Here is a 26,517-nt window from a genome sequence, read left to right on the forward strand (position 1 = left end):
GAGTCCTAGAGCCGTGCCATGGTTGATTGGTGAATGGTAATGCCCGGCACGTAGAAAGAAAAGAGGAAGAACAGGTTTTGGGGGAAGATAATGTTTCCAGTGTGATTCATTGTCAAGGATTGATGCCTTTTACATAGCCAAGTGTAGATGGGCAGGAAGTAGGTGGATACACAGGTCTAGGAGAAGTCTGGCTAGAGATACCAGTTTGGAAGTCTCAGGTGCCTTGAACCGAAAGCATATTCTGGGAAGGGGGGTGGGTTATATCCCAAGAGCTGAAGCATCTGGAGGGCAGGGATCTGGTAAGGCAACTGTTGCTACACTGAGCCTAGCCCAGTGCCCCAGGGCAAAGCAATCTGGTCTCTCCTGGTTGCCAGGTTGTCATGGGTAAGAGGGACTAAGTTTGTAGGGCGAGCCCTCAGCTCTGAACTATTGTACAATCAGTGCTGCAAGTAGCATGGGATAGATCCCAGCTCCTGACAGGAGAAAGTCTAACAGCAAGTCACTGACTCAGAAAGTAATGAATGCATCATCAAGGGAGTGTCAACAGGGCTAGAAGAACCCCATCAGGGATACAGGAGAAGGGACTCTCTCTGGGGAAGACAGACCCAATCAATCACCAGCCTTGATATTCTGTAAAGGAAAATTTCCCTCACCACCCTGTTCCCACAGTATATCAACTTTCAGAAATTTCACAAATCTTCATTGAAGGCAGTTCTGCTGGGAGATCAACACCGCAGGAGGCACCTACCACCGTGTAAAAGAAATGTTGGTTAAGATCTCTGCATTCATTCATTCATTCATTCATTCAACAAACGTTCAACAAACCACTACTGTACATCAAGACCTGTGCTATGCGCTAAGAATACAGACATGAATGGACTCCAATCCGAAAGCAATGCGATTGGAGCTGTCAAAACTTTGTCTAGAAGGTGCTGTTGGTTTCCGGAAGGGTCTTACCATTCATTGGATCTCTAGAAGGTACTGAGGGATGTCTTTGCTATGGTGGTGGGCCATAAATGTTTGATGAAAGGAATAGGCGAATGAGTAACCTGGGGGAGTGTCCAAAGGAGGGCTCTCTGCCTGGGAGGAGTCATGGTAAACTCCAAAGAAAAAAAGCAATACCCCTATCTAGGCAAGTAACAATTTAAAAGGTGACATCTATGAAGGGTTTCCTCCGTTACGGTTATGGTGATACCAGCTTTCCTTGTATCTTATAGATTCTCTGGCCGCGTGGTCTGGGCACACCGGTCTTCTTCTCAGGAATCTCATCAGCGCATTGTTACGGTAAGAAAGCAGGGCGGGGTGCTCTCGGCTGGGCTCCTGGGAGATGTGACTGAGAGCGGAACCACGGTTGAGTAGCCGGCGAGGCTGCCCGGAGGCTTTTCGGCTGAACTCCCACCCTAGCGACGCGCGCCTCGTTGCTAGGGGCGGGGGCACCAGCCTTGGAGCTCGGAGGTTGCAGAAGCTCTCAAGGCTCGGCTCGGCGTCCCCGCCAGCCTCACCTCCCGGCTGGGCAGCCGGCCGATGGGTATGGAGGCCGAGGGGGGTAGGAAGGGGCTCAGCGGGTGGGCGGAAAAGTGGGAGCCCGTGTTTTCCCAACTGCAGAGGTTCACCTGGACTCCAGGTCCTGGAGGAAGCGAGGAGAGAATTCCGAAGGCCGGGCTTGTTTTGGGTGGCTCTGGATTCCCATCTTGGGCGTCCCCAGGCCCCTTATCAAAAATAAGCTTAGGCCGAAACCGGTTTGGCTCAGTGGATAGAGCGTTGGCCTGCTGACTGAAGGGTCCCAGGTTCCATTCCGGTCAAGGGCATGTACCTTGGATGCAGAATTATCCCCAGTGGGGGGTGTGCAAGAGATTACTGACCAATGTTTCTAACTCTCTATCCCTCTCTCTTCCTCTCTTTGAAAAAATCAATAGAATATATTAAAAAAAAGAAAAAAAGAAAAAAAAAAAAGCTTAGGCTGTCCACATAGATTAGATGAAGGCCTTTGTGATCTGAATAGCCAGAAAGGAAAAAAAAAAAAAAATGGACAACAGTTGTCCTTAAAGCTTGGGGCAACCTTGGGATTCTGGCCTAGAACTGACTTCTTGTGTGAGTCTGGGCAAGACCCTCTAATTCTCTGGGCCTCCGTTTCCTCTATTTGTACTCTTCGAGGGTTGAATCAGACCTCTTCCCATGTGCTTCTACTGTGATTTTGTGTTTTGAGCTTTGGTTTCCATGTCTTGGTCTCCCAGAGTGTAAGGTTGGATGTGTACAGCGGGAGATAGGAAATCACCATTTACCAAGAGTGTAGGGAAATGAGACTCTGTTCCCCAGCTCTGCTCCCGCAAGGCACAGTCCTCTGTGTCTGAGTTTCTTCGTGGAAAACGATAGTTGGATATATGCGGCGGTATATCAAGGAATATGGCACTAGAAAGCTAAAAGAGAGTTCTCCGAGTCATGTAGGGTGGCCATTGGGTATCTCAGGGTCTTTGGAAGGCAAATTGGAGCAGAAATGGATGCTGGGATTCAGATTTAGTCCATCAAGAGCCAACAAGGACATCCAGAGCCATGTTGAGTTTATAGCTTTCCCAAGTTCTGCCATGTTTTCCGGGCCTGTGATTGAATTAAGCAGAGTAACTGCTTCCTGAAGGATTTGCTGTTGGGCAATTTTAAAGAACCCTTAGATTGTTGGACTTAAAAAGCTTCTTGCCAAACAGACTCTTCACCTTAGTATGCCATTCATTCATTCATTTATTGGACAGATGGTTGCCTTCATCCATTCTCCCATGCTATGCTTAAAGCACAGATACAAAAATCGCCAAGACTGGTTTGGCTCAATGGATAGAGCGTCGGCTTGGGGACTGAGAGGTCCCGGGTTCGATTCCGGTCAAGGGCATGTACCTTGGTTGCGGGCATGTCCCCAGTAGGGGGTGTGCAAGAGACAGCTGATCGATGACCCTCTCTCATCGATGTTTCTAACTCTCTATCTCTCTCCCTACCTCTCTGTACAAAATCAATAAAATATATTTTTAAAAAATGAACAAGGCACCGTCCCTTCTCTCAAGTATGTTACATGTTCACAGTATAAACAGGAAGATGACTGAATAGTATTTTAATTTCTTAGGTTAGTCAACTCAATAAATTTACAACATGGACATTATCTAAGTACATACACTTTGTTTTTGAGATTTTAAATTGCCTTGGTATATAATGTAATAAATTCTTAGCCTTAGTGTGATCAGTCACTCTGGTCAGAGGACAAAGTTGGCTTCAGTTTAAAATCCTCCAGACTCATATATCCATTTGTATCTGTTCTCTGAGTATATTTATGTATGTTTAATATATGTGTACTAAGGGCAGTAGTAATAAGGGTGAAATTGCTACTTTTAGTAATGCTGTCAATCATGTTAGAGGCCATCACTTACTCTCAACCATTTGCCTGGTTGAATTGAGGGCTTTATATGCACTACCTGTTATAGAGATGCAGTATAGTATGCTGTCAAGAGCGAGGCCTCTCGAGCAAGATTACCAGATTCAAATTTTAGCTCTGCTACTCATTTGCAATTTATTTGTAAAGTTGGGCAAGTTATTTAACATCTCTGTGCTTCACTTTTCTCATCTACAAAATGAGGAAAGTAACTGTTCCAGAGGCTTGTGGAATAGATTAAATGAGCTAATAAGTATAAAGCACTTAAAATAGTCCGTGGCACCTCCTGAGTGCTATTTTTAATCTTCACAAAAGGCCAACTGTAGAGTTATCCCACTTTACACACAGGAAACTGAGACTTAGGTTCAACAAGTTGCTCAGACCTACTCGTAAAAATGATGCCAGTGCACTCAGTCAAATGTTGTTCTGACTAGCCTGTGCTGCTATTAATTATTAGACACTGTCAATTGATAATTTGAATTTATTTATTTGAATCCTTAGAATGGAGTTGTTAAAGTGCAATAAAACTGGTTTCTTTTTCTTTTCTTTTTTAAAATATATTTTTTATTGATTTTTCACAGGGAGGAAGGGAGAGGGATAGAGAGCTAGAAACATCAATGAGAGACGATCATCGACCAGCTGCCTCCTGCACACCCACTACCGGGGATGTACCCGCAACCAATGTACATGCCCTTGACCGGAATCGAACCTGGGACCTTTCAGTCCGCAGACCGACGCTCTATCCACTGAGCCAAACTGATTTCGGCAAAACTGGTTTCTTCTTTGTAGATTTTTATAATGGAAATTCTGGACTAGAATTTCTGGACTAGAGTAAATGATAGTTACTAACATGGCTACTGGACTAGAAGTCAATTATACCTAGTTATAATTTTGAGTAAATAATTCTCCAGATCTTTAAATAAAGTGTTTTATGTGATTTTGAAAAGCTCTTTCATCAAAACTTCTATGACCCATACTTATTAAAGTATTATTTTAAACAGGAGAAATTGCCTTTCTCACCAAAAAAACCACTTAAGTTCTGAAATAAGCAGTCACCTATGAAGATTTTTGATGAACAGAAGTACTATGAGTAAAATAAAGATGTTTAATGGTGCATTTAAATAGATGCTACTTTGCATATTTAAACATATATAATTAATATTATGGTATACTTTCCCCCCAAATATTGGAATTTTGTATTATCTCTTTCCTTGTGAGGGAAAACTACACTTCACAATCTTTTTAGTTAACAAAGTCCTTAATTTACCTTGTAAATATCCTTTTAGTACAAACATATGCTTAGAGAAGAGATTAATTTAAGCATCTTTTCACTACTTACAGAGATTAGGAAGTGGCTGCCTGTAGTATTTTCCAAAGGATAAACATTCAAAGCATTGGATACTGCACACAGCTCACCAAGAAGATTCTATTGATTTGGGGTAAGGTAAAAGTTATTTTTTTTCCCCTTAGAATGTTCCATGAATATTTTTCAGGTGGGAAGTATAAGAAGATACCAGCTAAGAATCTAATCAGTTTAAGCAGAGCCAGTCCATTTATAGCACCTGCAGTTTCCAGTGACCTAGATCTCTGAATGGCATCTGTCCTTAGTTTGATGACAATGTTGAAAAATGGGTTGGGCTGACAGATAGGATGCCCTGCAACCTCTACCAATCTACAAAAGATACACCATCCCAAGCTTTTTGCAAGGTATCCTGGAATTTTTCTCTGATTTTTTAAATTAAAGTATTACACATGGGTCCATATCCCCCTTTGCCCTCCCATCCTACTCCCTTACCTGCCCTTGCCCCCCTGTTGTCTCTGTCCATTGGGTATGTTTATATGCATGCATACAAGTGTTTTGGTTCCTGTCAGCACATCTTGTGCTTATTATAGAGAACTCTAGAAGTTCCGAACTGGAAGGGACCATAGAATCACTAGTTCACAAATGTTTTACCACACTGAGCAAGTCACTTAAGGTACAAAGATGAGTATGATAGAGTCCTTCCTCTTAGGGAGCAGATAGTGTTCTAAAAAGCATTTAATCTGAAGTTGAATTTTATAGATAGGGAGGCTGAGGCATAGAGTGGGGAATGGAGGAACTCAACCAAGGACACAGTGAGATGAGGCAGAGCTGGGGCTGGAGCTCAGGGCTCTTGATGCCACAAACACTGTTCTCTGCACTGCGTTGTGCTTTTGTACTGCTTACCAACTCCTTTCAAGAGGTCAATTCCAGCAGCTTCTCAAAATGTTGGTTTAAATTCTTCCGGAAAACTCTATTTGTTAATGGTAATGAGATGATTGAGAATACTTGGTGAGTTTTAGCTGCTGTCTTTTTGGTTATTTTCCTCTACACTCAAGGTTCTGTGACTGGTCTCATAATCAAAAGACATCATGCATATTAGAAAGAGAAAATAACCAAATTTAATACATATGTATGGGAATCCCACATACATGAGAGAGTCAGAGACTCCACATGCATGAGAGACTCAGAGACAAAGGGGGAGCAGATGTAAAAGACATCCTGAGCTAGGGATGAGGTAATACACCTTGGGGACTTCAAAGAGTCATTGAAAGATGATAAGAAGAACAGATGTTTATTAAATAAGTTTTCCCTGACATACAGGTGGGTCAAAAAGGTTATTGCTGATAATACCTTATCATGGGCAAGGCCTCTAATTCAAGTTCTAGGTCGTTGAGGGGAGCCAGAGAGAAGTTTTTCTTGTGCTAAAATTGCCTTTAGCTCAAAGCAGTCCACACACCACAGAAGCACATCTTGTGGTACTCGTTCTGAATCCCTATACCATACTGCCATCATTGTGCCTAACAAAATCAACTGTGTATTATTCTTTTTACTGAACAGGGAACACAGCTTCCAACTTCCAGCAGCCACAAGGGATGCTGCCCCTCAGGTGCCATCTGAAACGAGCTCCTCCTCAGAAGATTTTGTGTAGGTTCTGCGCCATGATGGGGAAACTGCAAAGCAAACTCAAACACAGCACTTATAAATACAGGTACAGCAGCCCTGCCGTGGATCCTGGGTTCATCGTGCCCGTTACAATTCTCCACTGAAGAAAGAGAAGGCCCAGAGCAAGTATTGATGACCTTCTCTGGACTGTCGGTTTGCTCAGTTTTCTTTTGGATAAGAAACAGTCTAGCCCTAACCAGTTTGGCTCAGTTGATAGAGCATCATTCTGTGGACTGAAAGGTCCCAGGTTCGATTCCAGTCAAGGGCTTGTACCTTGGTTGCAGGCACATCCCCAATAAGAAGTGTGCAAGAGGCAGCTGATCAATGTTTCTTTCTCAGCAGTGCTTCTAACTTTCTATCCCTCTCCCTTCTCTCTATAAAAAATCAATAAAATATATTTTAGAAGGAGGGAAGAAAGGAAGGAAGGGAAGGAGGGAGGGAAGGAGGGAGGGAGGGAGGGGGAAACAGTCTAGCTTGGTAGCTAATGTCTACGCCCACACATAGAGGGGCCCAACATCTTGGGAATAATCTCTAGTGAGTCAAGATTCCTGGCTTCTTGGCTTCAGGATTCCCCTTTGTCAGATTCAGTCACTCTGAGCATCTCCGTACTGGCAATGTCAGCGGGTCTCCTTTTCCACCTTTCTCCTCCGTCTGGCCTGAATTGCTGCTTCCGCTCACACTCTTCTTCCCCTTGCTCACTGGGCACTCGCATACCATTGGGCCTCTCATTCTCCATCCTCTCTTTAGCAGGCCCGATGCAATTATAGAAGAGAGAATTCAAGCTACAGGTTTTCAGGAGTATAGCCCAGCTCACTCGGACACCGTCTCTGTTGTTGCTGCTCTGAACTCAGACCTCTGTGTCTCCGGAGGAAAAGACAAGGTGGGATTTGCAGTGCTTCCCAGGGGAACAACTTATTGCAGAGAAGGGAAGATATTTGGGAAGCAGACGCTGTTTTTTGTTGTTTTTTTTTTTTCATTTTTGGCAGCAGTGTCGGGTAGTGTAAAATGTGGTTTTAGAATCAGAAAAACTGGGTTTAAATCCTTTCTCTGCCACTTCCTCCTACTTTGAGCAAGTCTTAATTTTCTTGAGCCTCAATCTATTATCTAATAAATGGGGATAATAACGCCAACCTCACAAGACCTTTGTGAGAAGTAAATAGTAAGATCTTGAGCACTATGCCACCCATGTGCTTTTTATAAATGACAAATATTATTATTCCAACCAATCCTTCTTTACACCTACACACAGACACAGGAGTTATGTGTCAGCAAAAGGAGCTTTCTAGTCTTGTCTTTTATACTGCTCTTTTGCCAAAATCTCTCTACATTGGTGTGTGTTGTGATTCCTCCCTTCTCTGTCTTTGTGCTTCCTCCAGCTCACTTTGAATCTGGTTGCTTTCTCTCCCTCATAGGTCGATCTCTCATAGCACTTACAGCTAGGATATTGGTAGCAAAAATATTGATTCATTTGTGGTAAATAATGCCTCTTATTTTCAGTAGCCTTTCAGAATCTTCAAATTCCACTCTCACACTGTATTTCATTGACTTTCAGATGCACACATTTTACATCTCTGAAATCAGTATGCATTTGAAAATTGATAGCATAATTGACAGCATTTTATCTTAATATCTATATTATCTTAGACATGAAATTTTTATTGATATGAGCATCACCTGAGTGCAAGGATTAACATCTCCATTTTGAAGATTACAAAACTGAGATTTAGGTCAAGCGCTAACATGCTCTTTACTCTCTAGCAATGAACTGCAGAGACTAGGCCAAAGAAAGCTTTTGAAATCCTATTTTAGGGGTGGGGGGGTTTTACAACAAAATATTAAAGTATATGCGTGGAAAAAAGATGGAAAGAAATTATTAACAATGATTCTCTCTGGCAGGAGGGATACGAATGAGGTTTTTTGAAATTTAAAAAAGTGCAGTCTGTTTTGCAATAAATGGAAATATACTTAATGCTAGTGAACTGTATACCTACAAATGATTAAGAAGATGATAAATGTAAAAAACTAAATAATACAACACAAGTGGGCTGGAGGGAGAGATCTAATCCTATGTAGAATTCTTCAGTATCTACAACCAGAATCTCAATCTGAATCAGTTCCCCTTAGGGAGTGTTATCCCAAACCCATCAGTAAGGCTCAGAGGGGTGGCCCAGGAGCTGGGGAGAGACAGGATAGATCAGGAGGAAAGATAGAAACTCAAAGTAGGGGCCCTGAGGAGGGACACAGTAGAACCCTAACGCTTGATGCAGGTCCCTGGACAGAGAGGTACAAGTCAGGTAGAGGCTGAAGTAAAGGTTTGTTGTTTCAGTTAAACACACATTCCATTAAACTAAACTGTGCCCATGACTCTCTGCAGACAGTTGTGGCCTATAACTGGAAAACCGGAAATGTGGTGAAAAGGTTCCGAGGACATGAACATGACATCACCAAGGTAAAACTGTAAAATGGTTATTATCATGGAGGGGATTTGGAACGAAATAAAGGAATACCTAATCACTCTAGATGGTAAGAGTGATTGAATATTCTTAAAGGAACATGCAAAGGCTTTATATTTGGTGCTGTGAAGTCCTACTCTAGGAAAAGCAGAGCAAACCATTCACTTAGCTATTGGTGCAGGGATATTTGACACAATTTTCCTCTTGTTATTAAGCCCTTAATAGCTCAGGTGGTAAAAAGACAGTAGCTCTCCCTGGCTGATCCTAACTCAACAGGGACATGCATTGAAGGCTTTCTGTATGTTTGCTACAGTTAGAAAAATGACATAATATCTACACTTAGTTGGAAAAATTTTTAAAAATCCAACAATAGTTAAATAAAAATTAATTTGTTTAATAGCTTTACAGAGTAGAGTGCATTTCCAGCAAAAATGACAGAGAATGCCAATTTATATGACTCTCCTCTCTGAAGTTCTATCTGAATGGACCAAAGTTAGGGTGCTGTCATAATGAAACTCAGCATCAGCCACAGTCCCATAGCACGGAACAGGATGTTTTCCTGTCAGATACAGTGCATTATGAACCAGACTGAGAGAGAAGGTCAGGCTGTAACCTTCTTATCCCCAGGTCTTTCTCTACTTTAAAATCCAATCAAACAAGCACACCAAAGCTTTTTTTCTCGAACAGATAGCCTGTCTTCACAAATCAAACCAGTTCTTCAGCGCCTCTCGGGACAGGATGGTCATGATGTGGGACTTGCACGGCTCCTCGCAACCCAGGCAGCAGTTCTCGGGCCACGCCATGGTGGTCACTGGGTTAGCTGTGAGTCCTGGTAGGTAAAGCTGAGCCCTTCCCAGGGCCTTTGTACTTTCTGAAAAGCCCTGCTCCAAGTCTGTCTCATGGACCATCTTCTTGCTGTTGTTTCCAAAGACTCATCACAGCTGTGCTCTGGCTCTCGGGACAACTCCCTACTCCTGTGGGACGTGGGGACTGGACAGTGTGTGGAGAGAGCTTCGGTCTCCAGGAACCTGGTACGAACTCTAACTTGCTATGGAGCAGGCAGCAGAAGGGAGGATAGGGTGAGGGAAAGGACGTGGGTGAGAGATCAGGAGACCGAGACCAGGAGACAAGGCGTTAGAGACTTGGGTCCTTATTGCTCCCCACCCCTACCTCTCTGTCAAACCCCAGCTTCTCAGGGTTATCAGATTAGATGACCTCTTAAGGTCTTTTGCTCCAGAGAACAATTCCACTAGTTTATATTGGAATCTTAAATGGTGTCCTCACTTATTCCTTCAAAACACAATTATTTTATTTCTTCTGTGGGCTGGACACAGCTTAGAGCAGGGTTAGTAACTATGGACAAAGTCTCTGTCCTCCAAGAGCTCACCTTATGCTCTGTGTTCTGTATCCATAACATTATGCAGAGAAATAAGAATGACATTGGTTTCTTTGTAATCTGCTCTGTTTATGAAGATCAGCGTTCAGACTGGTATATGAACTCCACAACCTTGGGGGTCAGTCAGACCTGAGTTCAAACCACCAATCCATCACTTGTTAGCTGTGTTTTCCTAAGAAACTTACTTAGAGTCTCAGTGTCTTCATTGATAAAATGGGGAGAATTCTATCACCCGACATGGTAGATGTTCCCTTAGTGGCCATCAAATGTCAGCCACAGTTATCTTTTCCAGTTTGCAAGAAAACTGTCAATGGCAAGATGCGCTTGCCCTATGCCTTGTGTATTTGTGGAGGTTCCTGGGGGAAAAGAAAATCCTGTTACCCTGGGTTGTTTTGAAAAGTTTTTCATGTCTGCCCACCAGAGGGCTGCAGAGATAAAGCAAAAATATCTTTTTAAAAATTATAAATCACAAACCCTTTCTCAACGCTCTGCGGCCTAGACCGTGGTTTCAGTGGTTCTGCTTCAGAACAGGGACTGCTCCCCTGGCTGCCTCAGGGGGACCAGCTCTAGCTCCTTACAGGTGTCTGGGGTTCAGGCATCCTAAGAGTGCCTGCATGCATTTGGGTACTCACAACTGGCCCAGCTGCTACTCTTGATGCTGATAGCCAAGGAGATTCAAGGAGAGCATGGCTGGCGGGTATCTTCAAAACATGAAATCCCTTCCTCCAAGTCCAATTTCCTAGTTCAGCATCCTTGAGAAGTGGTACAGAGGTGCTATTCTGCACTGTTTACAGGATTTCCAGCAGAGGAATGACTTGGTATGGAGACATTTTGAAAATTGTGCTTCTTCCAGGTCACTCACCTGTGTTGGGTCCCCAGAGAACCATATGTTCTGCAGACTTCTGAAGATAAAACCATCAGGTGGGCTCACTGAGCAGCAGTGACGGTGTTTCTGGTGAAGATTTGTGGCTCCCACGCTTACACGACTCCATTCCCACCCTGCTTCTCTGAATTGCTGTGCCCTTGCCAGGGCATTCTGCCCCTTTGCCCCTCACTGGTCCTGGGGCCTCTCTCATCTGGCCCCATGGAGTCATCTGTATAGAGCACATGTGTCAAACACAAGGCCCGTGGGCCAAATCCGTCCCGCCAGGCCTTGCAATGTGGCCCGCACAGCTCTGTCATCACTGCACTCGGCTGCGTTTCCATCACAATGACAGTTTATGACTGTTCAGTAAACCATTCGGCCCGCGATTTAGGCTGGATTTTAGATTTTGGCCCCTTCTCTGATTGAGTTCGACACCCCTAGATAGAGGGTGAATGCTAGTCAGGCCAGGAAAAACCCAAAGCAGCTGATTCCACCCGCCCTGGCTGTGTGAGCTGTGTGAACAGTCAGATTGACCTCAGGATGAGTCACCTGCTCCTCCTACCCCTTCAAACTGCCTGGCTTTATTTGCTCCCCCTGCTCAGATTCCTCACGTTCCCAATCACCCAGCCCTCAGGCGAAGCCCTCTCAGGGAAAGCAGAGTAAGAATCGCCATCAGGGGAATCAAATGAAGTAAACTGTTCTTAGACTAGAGAGCATGACTTGAAACTGGCAATCAGAAGAGATTCTACTTAGAAAATGGTAGGAATGAGACAAGAAGTAAATAAAATACTCCCCAGTGAATCCCATAACCAGGGTTGTCCAAGTCTGTAGATCTTTTGTTTATGAATCTGGAAAGATGATTGCTCCTCTGTATCTTTTTAACAAAATTATAGCTCAGCTAGTGTGGCTCAGTGATTGAGTATTGACCTATGAGCCAGGAGATCATGGTTCGATTCCCGGTCAGGGCACATACCCAGGTTGCAGGCTCGATCCCCAGTATGGGGCATGCAGGAGGCAGCTGGTCAGTGATTCTCTCTCATCATTGATGTTTCTATCTCACTCTCTTACCCTCCCTCTCTGAAATAAATAAAGATATTTTTTTAAAAATTATAAATCACAGGGACAGAAATACCTTCTTTTCATTGAAGGCAGCATCCCAAAAGACCAAATTAACCTATATAACTAAGATGCTTGGTCTAAATTTCTATTAACTAGATCTCAAAATAGAAAGAACTCAGATGTCATTTTGTTATTTCCTGCCAGCTTGGAGTCTCCGAGATTGAACTGGTTCAAGCTGCTGTTTTTAGATATATTATGACTCCATTCTGACTGGCCAAAGCAGCAAAGAGCCAAGACTTTTATGATTGCAGGTGACTGTGGTATATTTCAGACACATTTACTATAAACTCATTTTTTGCTATAATTTCTTTCAGATTATGGGACAGTCGGGGGCTCCAGGTGGCTCATATATTTCCTGCAAAGCAACACATTCAGACCTACTGCGAGGTCAGTGAGGATGGACACAGGTGTCTCTCCTGCAGCAATGGCTTTGGAGGAGAAGGCTGTGAAGCCACGGTGAGCAGTCATGTTGGGTCCAGGTGTCTGGTTGTTGATGACCGAATAACTTGCTCTGGCCTCATGCCTGTCCTGGGCTACACAGCAAGTCTGCTAATGGCTCAGGCTTATTCCAAGTGCAGACTATAAGTGATCCTTTGCATTCCAAATACTTCTTTCAAGAAATGCCCATTAGCCTAGGGCCATGGTCTGCAAACTGCGGCTCACGAGCCACATGCAGCTCTTTGGCCCCTTGAGTGTGGCTCTTCCACAAAATACCATGGTCTGGGAGAGCCTATTTTGAAGAAGTGGTGTTAGAAGTTAAGTTTAAAAAATTTGACTCTCAAAAGAAATTTTAATCATTGTACTGTTGGTATTTGGCTCTGTCAACTAATGAGTTTGCCGACCACTGGCCTAGGGCTTTCTGAATTGGTTTGGGAAAGAGAAATGGGATGAGAGTCAAGAAGGCTATATCCTAGAACTGGCCTGCTAATGTCCATCTCCCAGCAGAGCTTAGGAAGGAGAAGGACTGTGTGAAGAACTAAGTGTTTTTATTGTACCTGTGGCCACAGTAAAAGAGGTTCAAGCTCTTTAGGAAGTTGGAGTTTCAGGGTTGATCAAGGGCCCACCCCATCCCTTACCCATATAGCTTTCCTTTCAATTAATTTCCAAAGCACCTTGGATTCCCAATAGTAGAATACCAGTTAAAGGGGTCATCTAGTACCTAAATAGAACAATTACAGCTCCCATTTTATCAAACATTTTTTATTTGATATCAAACATGGATATCAAACATGGAATGTGCTCAGCCCAAAGCCTATGCATTGGGCTGAGCACATCCATGTATGATCCCATTTAATCCTTAAAACAACCATGAAAGCCCTAGCTGGTTTGACTCAGTGGATAGAATGCTGGCCTGTGACTGAAGGGTCCTGTATTTGATTCCAACAAGAACACATACCTGGGGTGTGGGCTCCATCCCAGTTGAGGGCATGCAGGAGGTAGCTAATCATAATTTCCTCTCATCACTGATTTTCTATCTTTCTCTCCCTCTCCCTTCCTGTCTGAAATCAATTAAAAATTTTTTTTTTAACTTGAACAACCACGTAGGTCAAGTAGTAGTATAATTCCCATTTTACAGTTGAGAAAATAGAGACATGGCAAGTTGTACAAGACCACACCTCTGGAAAGTGGTAGGTCAAGGTTTGAAATCCTAGGCTATTGATATAGCCTCTCTTCTTCAAGTTAAGCATTTCTAGCTCCTACAACTGTTCCTCAGAGGACATGGTGTCCAGTGATCTCACTCTTTTTTGGACACAATTCAGTTTGCTCTCTTACCTGGAACATTATTCTCCACGTGTGGTCTGATCTGTATCAGCAAAGAATGGGACTGGCAGAACTGGTGCCTCACTGTTGTAGGCAAGGTTTAGTGACTATGCATTAAATCAGGTCTGTGCCTGCATGTACTTATGAGAAGGTGCTCCTAACTGTGGGGTCCCCACAAGACCCACAGATACCAAGGGGCTGATATAAGGTGCTTTTGAGTTGTCATAGAAAGTCAGTAACCTCATGCTGTAGGACTTGGGGCTTCGCTTTCCTAACCAGTATGTTAATGAGGAACACAACAACCCTCAGGCACATTCTTAACCCGGGTTGTTTGAGACAGTTGGTGCTTAAAATAATCACTGTGTGGATGAATGGTTGGCTGTGTTGTGGATGGGATGGATGAAGGTAAGGGTAGCTACAGAAGTAGGTAAGTGGAGACGACAGGTGGGTCATGAGATGGAGAGGAAATAGATATCAATGAATGAAGCTGGGGAAATGTATAGTATATCTGAGGTAGCCTATATCATTACTTTGCAGTTGTGGGACCTAAGACAGACGCGGAACAGAATATGTGAATATAAGGGGCATTTCCAGACTGTGGCATCTTGTGTGTTTCTACCAAGAGCATTGGCCTTGAAGCCTATAATCGCTACCTCATCACATGACTGCAAGGTGAAGATTTGGGACCAAGATACTGGAGGTAAGGGACCTACTATTAGTGCTTCTTAAAGATATGTGAAGTCTCAAAGGCTTCCTGAAAACGTTCTTTCCATTTCTCAGCACACCACCCATGTCCTGCCACTGTTCCGCCCCCTGGTGGTTAAGACATGACACCAGATACCAGAATCTCTGTGCAGCCTCCGCTAGAGGCCATCATAGCTGTTTCTATCATATTGTACAGACTCATTCCTAAGAGCTCAGATGTATTTGGTTCTTATATTCTTACTACTTAAAATTCCTCATTAGGTTTTAACTTGTATTGCTCAAAATGTCTGGAAAGAGAATAGAAACTGCCATTTAAAATTTATTTTTCAAGGACTAAAATGAGAGCCTCAGCTCTTGGTGGGTTGAGGTGGAGTAAAGATAGTCTCAGAAAGGCTGTGCCCTGTTTTGACTCTGCAGCTAAGGTTTTGAAATTATCATGACACTTTAAAGCACCTGAGAAAGCTGTTTTAGGGAACACAGCTCCCTGGAGTTGTCAATGAGGTGGTGTGCTGATCCAGCTCCTAATGTTATTGTTAAGTATTCAGGAATATTTAATATGGTCATGGTGGGAGTATTTATGCCACAAGATTTGGCAAATGTTATGAATAAAGCTTGTGTTCCCTTCCACCCTACTGCCTCCATGCCATTCTGTCCTGGACACAGGATTCTGCTAAACACAAGAATATCATTACTTTAGAAAACTTCAAACCAAGTCCCTCTTACAGTAATCTTCCAGAAATTTGGGTCTCATCAAAGGAGGGTAGGGTAGCTCCCTCAGAGAAAGAGGTGAGATCGGGTCAAAGGGCACACAAGCTTAACTTACATAGTAAGGACAGCCCCCTCCCCTCCCCTAGAGTTGCCTTCTCCGGTCACCTTGATATGGGAAGTGGGAGATATAGCTTTTTAGCTTCATTGTCATAAACCTACTGTTATGAATCGCAATGTAAATATCTGTGTTTTCCGATGGTCTTAGGCGACCCACAGGTTGAGAACCGCTGCTGTAGAGCCTAAGACCATCGGAAAACACAGATATTTACATTACGATTCATTAACAGTAGCAAAATTACAGTTATGAAGTAGCAACGACAATAATTTTATGGTTGGGGGTCAACACAACACGAGGAACTGAATTAAAGGGCGCAGCATTAGAAAGGTTGAGAACCTCTGCTCTAAAGCATGGGGTTGCCTCTGTTGTATGGGTCGGAGACACATAGCACATGCTTTAATTACGTGGAATTCTTACAAAGACACTCACTGCATTTCATGATATTGCACTCTTGGCCTAAGTGGCTGGTTTCCCTCTTCCTCCCCCAGCCTGCCTGCTCACCTTGTCTCTGGATGGATCAGGACCTTTGACTTCCCTGGCCATTGGTGACACCATCTCCTTGCTATGTGCAAGTTTCCACAGAGGAATTCACTTGCTCCGAGTGGACCACAGCCCAAGGCTGGAACTTCGGGAAGTGGCAGTATTCTGAGGCCGAGAGAAGTTTGCTGGACCAAATCAAAGCATGGCCTCTCCTTTCTCAGTGTGGCTTTGTTTTTCCATGTTATCTTCAGGGAGGGCAGAGTGGGGTTGGTGTTCTTTGTTTAGTTCACTTAGAAGGTATGTCAGTGTTAGAAGTCATTTTGAAGCCAGTGGTTCAGAATCAGGTACAGAGTTTAGAGACATGGATTAAACATAAGGTTCTCAATCTGTGTTAAATCCAAATGCAAGTTTTAGCGAGCTCTTGGGACTGCTCTTCAGAAAAAATATTTATGGCTCAAATGGTGACCTGTTAGGTCTCTGTCATAGGCCTCTGTGAGATTCAAGATACAGTCTGTTGAACTGACCTGTTCCATGTCTCCACAAAAGGAAGAAAAGCAAGGGGGAGAAACACTCTGCTTTGCTTGCCTCAAAATTATCCACACGGGAAAGGACAGTGTGGCTCCAGAGAGGAAATACATTGCAGACATGAGACTCAGCTCCAGTCACTGCTCCTCAGCAAGAGAGCAAAAACCTTGGCTTCTACTAAAACTAGCAGATCCCTGCTAGACCAGTGCAAGGTTGCATGAAAATCAGACCTGAGATGGCTTGAAGAGGCCGACAATCCCAAGAACCTTGTCAGAATTATAGTAGTTACCAAGCTGGGTCTGTGGATAAGAAAATGGAGAGGTTGCGAGATTAACGCTAAAACATTTTTATTTGTACATTTAATATATATATATATATATATATATATATATATATATATACACACATATTTTATTGATTTTTTACAGAGAGGAAGGGAGAGGGAAAGAGAGTTAGAAACATTGACGAGAGAAACATTAATCAGCTGCCTCTTGTACACCCCCTACTGGGGATGTGCCCGCAACCAAGGTACATGCTCTTGACCAGAATCGAACCCAGGAACCTTGAGTTCTCAAGCCGATGCTCTATCCACTGACCAAAACCGTCTAGGGCTATTTGTACATTTTAATATTTTTATTGTTTTATGTAAACTCTTTCCGGAGAATGGCCAGAGTGAGGCAAAGGGAATATCTGCAATGACAATAGGACATATAGGATAAAGTAGAGGCATGGACTCAACTGTGTGCTCCCACTGAGCCCCCGCAGCAGGGAGGGCAGGGTGCTCAGATCCCAGGAGATCAGTCCCACCTGGTACTCACAAGCCCACTTTCCTCCAGGGAAAATAGAGTTCCTCCCGCCTTCGGGTAAGCCCACGCCTGAGGCAGCTGCCACAGGGGGATTCCCTTTCTGATGAAAGAAAGATTTTGAATTTGCTCAGTGGTCCCTGATGCCCATGGCTGACAGCCATCTTCCTGTCTCCCTCCTGCTCCTCTGTAAGTCCAGCTCCCTCGAGCTGTCTCCACTGCCTGGGCGGGAGAATCTTAAGCTACTGCAAAGCGTCAAGCCTGAATCTGACTCTCCAATTCTCCATTTAGCTAGATCTTGGGCAAGTTATGAAATCTTCACTTGTTATATGGGACCATAATCATAGGTTCCTTACGGGGCTGTTCTGAGAACTGAGTAGAACTATATTAATGCCAAGAAAGGTACCAGGTGCTTATAAATGGTAACCATTGGTATTCATTGCCCTCTGTCCAGACTAAATGCTCTCTTTTCCACACATTTGCCAGTCATCTATTCTCCTTAGATCTTATTTTCTAAGACTTTAGTCATTATTCAGCTTTCCCTTTGATTCCTTAAGTTATGGCCCTTGGCCTTCTGGAAACAAAAAGGGATAGTGAGCATGGAAACTGCTTCATTGAGCACCTATAGACTTATTCTCTCTCTGATTCTTATTGTTATTCCCATTTCACAGACGAGGAAGCTGAGACTCAGGGAGATCTAGTCCTTTGCCTAAGGTTGCACATACTTAGGAAGAGGAAGAACTTAAATTTGAACCTGGGTCAGCCTGACTCAAAGCCAGATTCCTTTATCTTTCCCTTTCCCTTTGCCTGATGTCATAAAGTTCGCTTTAGAAATGGGCAGACCATGACATTGTGTACTTTCTAAACCAGTTATTAACTTTTTGGCTCCCAAGAGATCTTCCTGGTGAGATGCCTAGGAGCAAGTGAGACATGTCTCAGGGAAAGTTCTAGAGCACCTATCAGTGCTACAGTTGACCCTTTCTTCTAGAAGGAAGACAAGCAGTAAATCAGAAAACCCAAGGGAGTGGGTTGGGAGGGGGGCCCAGGGAAGGGGAATGGGCTGCTGTGAGAGGGAACATACCCATCAGAAAATAGTAGGCCTCTGATGGATTAACAGGGTTCTATTAACAACAAAATTGTTTCCCTAAACCCTACACATGTGCTTGATGTGTAAATTCCTTATCTGTGCATTTTAAGTAGAAAATAGATTAATAAATGTAATTAATTTTAAAAATTCAGTGTTATATGTGCTAAACAGGTACTCTCAACACCTATTATACAGGCTGCTGAAATGTATTCATTCATTCAAAGACACTTCATTTCAGAGGCTGCCCCTCGAAAAGCATAGTAAGGAATTTTCCAAAGACAGTTGACCTTTCTCCAGGAAAGTATATAAGCTCTTGGAATCTGACCAGTTCTGTAGTCAGTATTTAAATAAATTTGTGTCTTTGCTTACATATTTATTATTTAAGTATATTTATATATCTAAGGAAAGGAGTGGTGATTATTATTGGCCTTCATTTAGACACAGGAAATGAATAAAACTCAGATCACTTGTGTTTTTAACTGTTTAACACTGAGAAAAGGAAGCTTAGCTATTTCTGAGTAACCTTTGAAAATATAATTATTAAAGAACAGCTTCATCATAAAAAATGCACAGACTACTAGTTGTTTCCTGAAATTAGCATTTTGGGTACAGGCTGCCCAGCTCAGACTACATCCCTAGTGAGGTGTGGCTGTGAGAATAAGTTCTTGACAGTGGGTGGTGAGTGGAAGAGATGTGTGTAACTTCTACCTTATTTGTGAAAGAAACACATTTGTCCACTAGCTAGAATGCACACTGCTAGTAACAGCTCAACTATTCGGGCGAGGACAAGATGATGAACCAGCACAAAAGAAGGAAGCTGGTCCCCCAAATCACCTCAAGGAGCTGAGCTGCTCCAACAACCTGACCACCTGGACTGTGACTTGGAAATTAACTTTATTCTTTTTAAGCCATTGCATATATTTTTTTAACTTTTAATTCAAGTGTACATTCATAAACCATTTCAGACATCTTAAGCTTTTATAAACGGAACACACTTGTAACCAGTACCTAAAGGAAGAAGCATGGCCTCCCTCTACCACCCTCCAGGCCCATCTGATAAGGGATTTGGAACAGCAAACTGGTTCTACTTTGTAGAAATGGAATCAGACTGTATGGTAGTGGATGGAAGTGTGGCCACAGATTTTCCCATCCCTGTGTGTCTGACCCTCTCAATGTGAGATCATCTCTCAGTGGGTAGGACCTATCTCCCACCCCTCGAACCTGCACTGGCCTTTGACTTGGTGTGACTGACAGGAAAACGAACGCTGAGCAGCTTGTGCGGCTGCGGCTTCGGAAGCCTTGCAGCTTCACTTTCAGCCTCTCGGAGCGCTGCTCTCAGATCCGTCAGGAAGGTGGCCGAGGCCACGTGGAGGAGAACCAAGCGCCACCAGATACGGGAATGAGGTCACCTCGGACCCTCCAACCCCACGAAATCTGCAGCCAAATTTACATGACATCAGAAAAACCACAGCTATTCCACACAATCATGAAAAATAATAAAACATTGTTTTGAGACACTGCGTTTTCGGGTAGCTTGTTACGCAGGAATAGATTCAAGTGAAACAAGCATATGACCTTGGTCAGGCTTCTTTGGATCAACATGCTTGTGAGATTGGTGCATACTGTTGGGCACAGTGGAATATTATTCCTTCCCGTTGCTGCATAGTATTCTAATGTGGGACAATATTGTAATTTATCCGTTTCGCTACTGAGGGGCTACCTTCTGGTTTGGGGCTCTAACAAACAGTGCTGCTGTGAACATTCTAATAATGTGTCATTTGGTAGACATGCCTGCATTTGTGTTCATTATTTAATTAGCGGAGGCCACTCTGGGCTATCGTGTAACGCATTATTAGCTTTAGCAGATACCACCTCTTTTCCAAAAAAGGTTGTTCCACTTCATATTCCACCCACTGTGCAGGAGAGTTAGCAGTTTCAATTGCTCTTTGCCAACACTCTTTAAAGATGAACACACAGATGCTGAAGATGAAGTGTTAGCTTCAGGAGCCAACATTAGAAAGAAGCTAGACCCATTTGTTTTGATGTCTATCTTTTCTTCCTGACACTTCAGGCTAAATGGGCGGAATTTAACAATACAAACATAGGTACACAGTGCTCTATAGTTTAATACTACTTCCACAACCACAATTTCACCTGAGCCTTCCAATACAACAACACTGTAAATAGGCGGCCTGGGGAATATTACTCCTACAGAGGGAAGTGACTTGTCAAAGACCTCACAGCATGTGGCAGAGCCCAGATGGGAGCCCAGGTCTTTGGACATGCCGACTGGTTCTTCTCACCAAAACCCTCTACTTCCAATGGCATTGTCTGGGTAGTGGTGAATGTGAAAGCTGAGGGGAGGGGGTAGCTAGGAATGGAATCAGACTAGGAGGTATTTGTCGCTGTGGAAAAAGTGGCGTAGGTTAAACATCACGGACAGGAGGAAAGTTAATTCCATTCCCAGATGTTCTCTCCCCACGATCCTGCTTGGTCAAGGTCTTTACGCAACAAATTAAAAAGCCCAGATTTGCCCTGGTCGAGTGGCTCATTTGGTTGGAGCATCGTCCCCATACACCAAAAAGTTGCTGGTTGGATTCCTGGTTAGGGCACATTCCTCGGTTGCAGGTTCGATCCCCAGTTGGAGCATGTACTGAAGGCAACCGCTCAATGCTTCTCTCTCATACTGATGTTTCTCTCTCCCTCTCTCTCTCTCTCAAATCAATAAAAACATATCCTCCAGTGAGGCCTAAAAAATAAAAGTTAAAAATGACATTAAAAGCCCAGACTTGGGGTGGTTGGAGATCGGTGTCAGCTAGCACTGCATGTCCCACATGCTGGATACTCTCAGTCCATCCAGAAATAGCCTTTTGCAAACTGGCCAACTTCACGTGACTGGTAACCCTGCAGCAGGAGGCTGCACAGAAGGTTGTCCTTAATACACTCCGCATGAGAAACACAGTTGACAAAACAGCACCATGCAGCATCGTCCCATTTTGGTAAAAATATGTCTGCACGTACATCTATACATTCATAGGTAAAGGTCTGGAAGAAATAGAGCAAAAGTGTTAACAGTGTTATCTCTGGGTATTAACTTTAAAGTTCAATTTATCTACTCTATGCATTTCTGTATTTTTTTCTTTTTTTTGCAATGAGGATTAATGTTTTATTTTTTAAAACTTGCATGGTAGATAATGATTCACATAGTCACAATCAAAAGTACAAAAAAAGGTTATACAATCAAATCTCCCTCTTACCCATGTCTGCCTTCCATCTGGCTCCCTCCAGAGGTAACCATTGTTACCAGCACCTCGTGTATCCTTTCCAAGATGCTTTACAAGCAACTGCAACATTTATTTCCTTGATCCCTTTTACAATGAAAAGGCAAGACTTTCATTTAAAAAGCATTTTAGAAGTGTCAATTATAGTTGACATTCAATATTATATTAGTTCCAGGTATGCTGCATAGAAAACTTACATTTTGAAGAAAGGTTATAGAAGACTATTTTATGATATAAAAAGGTAAGTGAAGAAAAGGCTACCAAACAGCACAGACTATGACATATTTTTAATAATTTATGAAAAATTTATATTTAAAATACTACACTTATAAGAAAAGACTGGACAGCTGTTTCCCAAATGAGTCAGTGGTTATCTCTCAATGTAGGATTTTCTCTGGCACCAGGCTGCCTGATTCAAATCCCAGGCTGCCACTTCCTAGCCCTGCGATCCTGGGAAAGTGACTTAATCTTTCTGTGTCTTAGTGTCCTTAACTGTAAAATGGAGGTGAAGTCCTAGCCGGTTTGGCTCAGTGGATAGAGCGTCGGCCTGCAGACTGAAGGGTCCTGGGTTTAATTCCAGTCAAGGGCACATACCTCTGTGGCAGGCTCCTCCCTGGCCCAGGCCCTAGTCAGGGCTCATGCAGGAGGCGCCCAATCTATGTGCTTCTCTCATTTCAGTATTTCTCTTTATCTTTCCCTCTCTCTTCCACTCTCTCTAAAAATCAATGGAAAAATATCCTTGGGTGAGGATTCAAAAACAAAACAAAATAAAATGGAGATGATGGTGATGATGATGATGATTGCATCTACCCATACAGTTGAGTTGTCATCAGGGATAAGTTATAAAATTCACGTAGAACCCTTAGAATGGTGCCTGTGTCAGTAATTATTATATGCATCTGAGTCTCCTAATTTTCAACGTGGGGCTCCCCAGGAGAGGTGCCCCCTGACCTTGGAGGGGCTGCTCGCTAAAACACTGACATCACCTGACTCCTCTCTGCCTCTTCTCTATCCTCCACTCCCTTCCATTGCCTCCTTCACCCCAGATGGGTTCAACCACTCAGCACCTCCACTCCAGAGTTGGCTGGCCTCCACCAAGTCTCAAGACTCTTCACTCCCCAGGTTCCAAGGTACTGCCTAGATGAGGTGTTTTCTGGCTGACCACACCCTCCAAGCAGGAACTAAATTAATTCAACCCTGAAATTCCTAAGATGCCTCTCTCTCTCTCTCTCTCTCTCTCTCTCTCTCTCTCTCTCTCTCTCTCTCTCTCTCTCTCTTTCACTTTCACTTTCTCTCTCTCTCACGCCCCCCACCCCCGCAGAAAAATTTCCCACTGTCTGCAAAGTTCTCCCTGGCCCCCACCACCCAGAGATAGGATGATACTGCATCTGCTCACTTAGTGATGCGAAAAGGGGCCTTGATCAATGCTTGCCAGGCCTGACTGATTTCTTACACTTTCTCCCTGCTTTCTTTTTAAGTTCTAGATTCCCTTTTGCAGAAAACTCAGGTTTACTTACTTTTTTGTTTTTACCGTGTATTGCATTGATTTAAAATAATTTTTAAATTAATTCTTTATTGTTGAAAGTATTACATATGTCCCCTTATTTCCCCCATTGACTCCCTCCCCCCTTCCCCCCAGGCACTCACCACCCCCATGTCTGGGGCCAAGGGCCATACATACAGTATATGCATACAAGGTTCTTGATTGATTACTTCCCACCCACCCACCCTCCCCTGTCTTCCCTCTGAGATTCCATGCTCTACAGATTTACTTTTCAAGAGAATTTTCTTGCCCTAACGGGTTTGGCTCCGTGCATAGAGCCTTGGCCTATGGACTGAAAGGTCCCAGGTTTGATTCCGGTCAAGGGCATGTACTTTGGTTGTGGGCACATCTCCAGTAGGGGGCATGAAGGAGATAGCTGATCAATGTTTCTAACTCTCCCTTCCTCTCTGTAAAACAATCAATAAAATATATTTTTTTAAAAAGAGAGTTTTCTTATTGCAAAAGTAATACCTATTTATTAATGGAAATTTAGAAAATACAGATTCAAAGATTAAAAAAGGTACCACCAGGAAGCTCATCACCCAGAGATAACTACTTTTAACTTTTACCTCATGGCCTTCATACATGTACATTTTGTTTTACAAGTGCCTGTAAAAACATTAAAATCTGTAAAAAAAAATTTTGTGAGTTTATTTGAACCAAACTGATGACAAATTGCCAGAAAGCAAAATCTGAAGGGATTGGGATAATGCTCCAGAGAATGAAGGTTTTTTTAAAATCTATTTTTATACATTATAATCAAAGGAGGGGATGAAGGTAGGTTACAAGAAATCCATTGGTGATAGACTAGAGAGGTGGGGAGAAAGCAAAGTGTGTGTGGCGGGGTTGGGCTGGAGGCGATTGGTCAGCACATAGAGGACAAGTGCAGTCAGAGATGCACTCGGAATTATTGGATAGATCCAAAGTAAACTGATAGACACTTACTTAGGTGGGTGCAGATAATAAGGAAGGAATTTGTGGTATCTGTCCTGAAGCCCAGGCACATCAGGTTGTGCCCAGAGGGGTCCAGAAAAAGGGAAGTTACCAGTTACCTAGACATTTCAAGGGTGTGTTATCCTAGATGCAAAAAGACAGATAGGCTCAGTTAAGGTAAAGGTTGACCTTGCCAGGGAAGATAACAGTCTAGGATGTAACTATCCACCAGAACTGCTTTTAGTTAAAGTTTAATATTAGAGCATCCTTCGTGGTTCCTTTGGGTCTCTGGCTTTGCAAGACCGCCATGCAGGCCTTCCTTCAAGTTGTCAGGTTAGCATGTGGCCCCTTTTGTCCACGGCCCACTGGGGGGAAGATAAAAATCAAAGCTTCCAGGAGATCCTCTGTGAGCAGATAGTCCAAAGTCATCAGAAGGAAGAGGAAGCTGAAACAGAGAGAGCTGGCCCGGAGCTGCCTGAGGCCCACCCACCACTGCCTGGAAACTACCTAGGAGAAGTCCGGGACCTGCTGCAGAGCTGCACTGGGGAAAGGAGGTGGAGGAGGAGGCTCTGAGGGACAGGTAAGGAGCCAGAGGGGGTCGTGGAGGTCTGGGTCACAGTGCCCTGGAGTCCTGAGCACACAATCCCGCTGAACAATGGCCGGGAGGCAGGGCTCCAGGGATCATCTTTCAAGCTCAGCCGTTTTTTAGTGGTGGGCAAGTCGCTTCATCATTCTGTGGCTTGGCTTCTCCCTCTATTAAATGGGTATAAAATATCACACTATGGCCCAGCCAGCATGGCTCAGTAATTGAGCATCAACCTATGAACCAGGAGGTCATGGTTTGATTTCTGGTCAGGACATGCTCTGGTTGTGGGCTTGATCCCCAGTGTGGGGTGTGCAGGAGGCATCTGATCAGTGATTCTCTCTCATCATTGATTTTTGTTTGTTTGTTTTTCTAAATATATTTTATCGATTATATTTTTTACAGAGAGAAAGGGAGAGGGTTAGAGAGTTAGAAACATTGATGAGAGGGAAACATGATCAGCTGCCTCCTGCACACCCTCCACCAGGGATGTGCCAGCAAACAACATACATGCCCTTGACTGGAATCGAACCTGGGACCCCTCAGCCCGCAGGCCGACGCTCTATCCACTGAGCCAAACCGGTTTTGGCTCATCACTGATGTTTTAATCTCTCTCTCTCTCCCTCTCCCTTCCTCTTTGAAATAAAACATATTTTTAGAAAAAATATTATACTGTGTATTGAGCACTTGCCGTGCCTTGGTGGGCAAGTTATAGACATTGTCCCTTCTCACAGCCACTCTGTAAGGTGGGATTATTAGCCCACTTTACAGAGGAAAATAGGCTCAGAGGGTTAGGCCATTAGTCCGAGACCTCATAACAAAAAAGTCTGGTTCTAAAATCTGCACTTTCTCCTTCCTATCCTACCTTCTTCCCACTGGTGCTTTTAAAGACCCAAATGGCCTTACGCCAATGGGAAAAAATTGTAGCAGGCATTCATACCATCTAAACGTGAGTCGCTACACTTAGGTCCTAGCAAGGAATGGGGCTCTTTGTAAGCTGTGAAGTGCTAAAAAAAGAATGCCCTCTCTTGAGGGTGAAAACGGGGGGGGGGGGGGGGGGGGTGTGATGCTACAGACAATTAGTATTTGGCAAACCGACTTGGTCGAAGACAGAAGTGATGCCTCTGGGTCATGTTTAGGACTTGATGTAGCTGGGATGTCCTGGCGTGGATGTGAGTGGTGGGTGGACACTCGGCCAGAGTCCTCCTGGAGAGGCTGCAGTCTGACCAGCTGACTCTGAAACAGCAGTGGATGTCTGAGGGCGCCACGGCAGAGAAGGGCTAGGATGTTCAGGGAACAGTGATCGTTACAGCTTGGCCACGGGCCTTCAGAAGTAGAGGTCGGCTTTTGGGGGGAGAGTAATAGTACAAGTTTACTGTAGCAGAGCTGGGGTTTCCGGAAAAGATTGTTTAACTAGAAACATACAGCCCTAGCCAGTTTGGCTCAGTGGATAGAGAATCAGCCTGCGGACTGAAGGGTCGTCCCAGGTTTCATTTCAGTCAAGAGAATCATTGATTGGCTGCCTTCTCCACGCCCCATACTGGGGATGGAGCCCGCAACCAAGACATGTGCCCTTGACCTGTATCGAACCCAGGACCTTTCAGTTCCCAGGCTGACGCCCTACCCCCTCTGCCAAACGGACTAGGGCCAGAAAGGGGTTTTTAAACGGTTTTTTCCTACTCAGCAGCTCACTTCTTCAACGTCTTCAAATAACCAGCAGGAGAAAAGCTCATTGTTTACTGTTTAAATGGGGAAGCAGGGCTAAGACTGCCTTCCTGACTCC

At 43.8% G+C, this 26,517-nt stretch overlaps 1 protein-coding gene across 5 annotated transcripts; it reads left to right on the forward strand.

Moving 5' to 3' along the window:
- The first annotated feature begins 757 nt into the window (after positions 1-757).
- On the forward strand, positions 758-16,864 carry WDR31 (WD repeat domain 31). Of its 5 annotated transcripts, XM_045579897.1 has the most exons (12): positions 758-978; positions 1,218-1,284; positions 4,751-4,848; positions 6,270-6,420; positions 7,122-7,254; positions 8,749-8,823; positions 9,515-9,659; positions 9,758-9,858; positions 11,077-11,144; positions 12,522-12,663; positions 14,506-14,668; positions 15,988-16,864. In XM_045579897.1, exons 4-12 carry the CDS (start codon positions 6,305-6,307, stop codon positions 16,146-16,148), a joined length of 1,104 nt encoding a protein of 367 aa, XP_045435853.1. In that variant the 5' UTR covers positions 758-978; positions 1,218-1,284; positions 4,751-4,848; positions 6,270-6,304; the 3' UTR covers positions 16,149-16,864. The 5 variants fall into 5 exon arrangements, with proteins under 5 accessions (XP_045435853.1, XP_036288855.1, XP_045435854.1 ...); XM_036432962.2 differs by lacking the exons at positions 758-978; positions 1,218-1,284 and adding an exon at positions 1,408-1,528; XM_045579898.1 differs by lacking the exons at positions 758-978; positions 1,218-1,284 and adding an exon at positions 1,408-1,528 and having other exon boundaries at positions 7,125-7,254.
- Positions 16,865-26,517: the final 9,653 nt, after the last annotated feature.

Source organism: Pipistrellus kuhlii, unplaced genomic scaffold, assembly GCF_014108245.1.
Source record: "Pipistrellus kuhlii isolate mPipKuh1 unplaced genomic scaffold, mPipKuh1.p scaffold_m20_p_12, whole genome shotgun sequence".
In the NCBI taxonomy this organism is placed as follows: Eukaryota; Metazoa; Chordata; class Mammalia; order Chiroptera; family Vespertilionidae; genus Pipistrellus; species Pipistrellus kuhlii.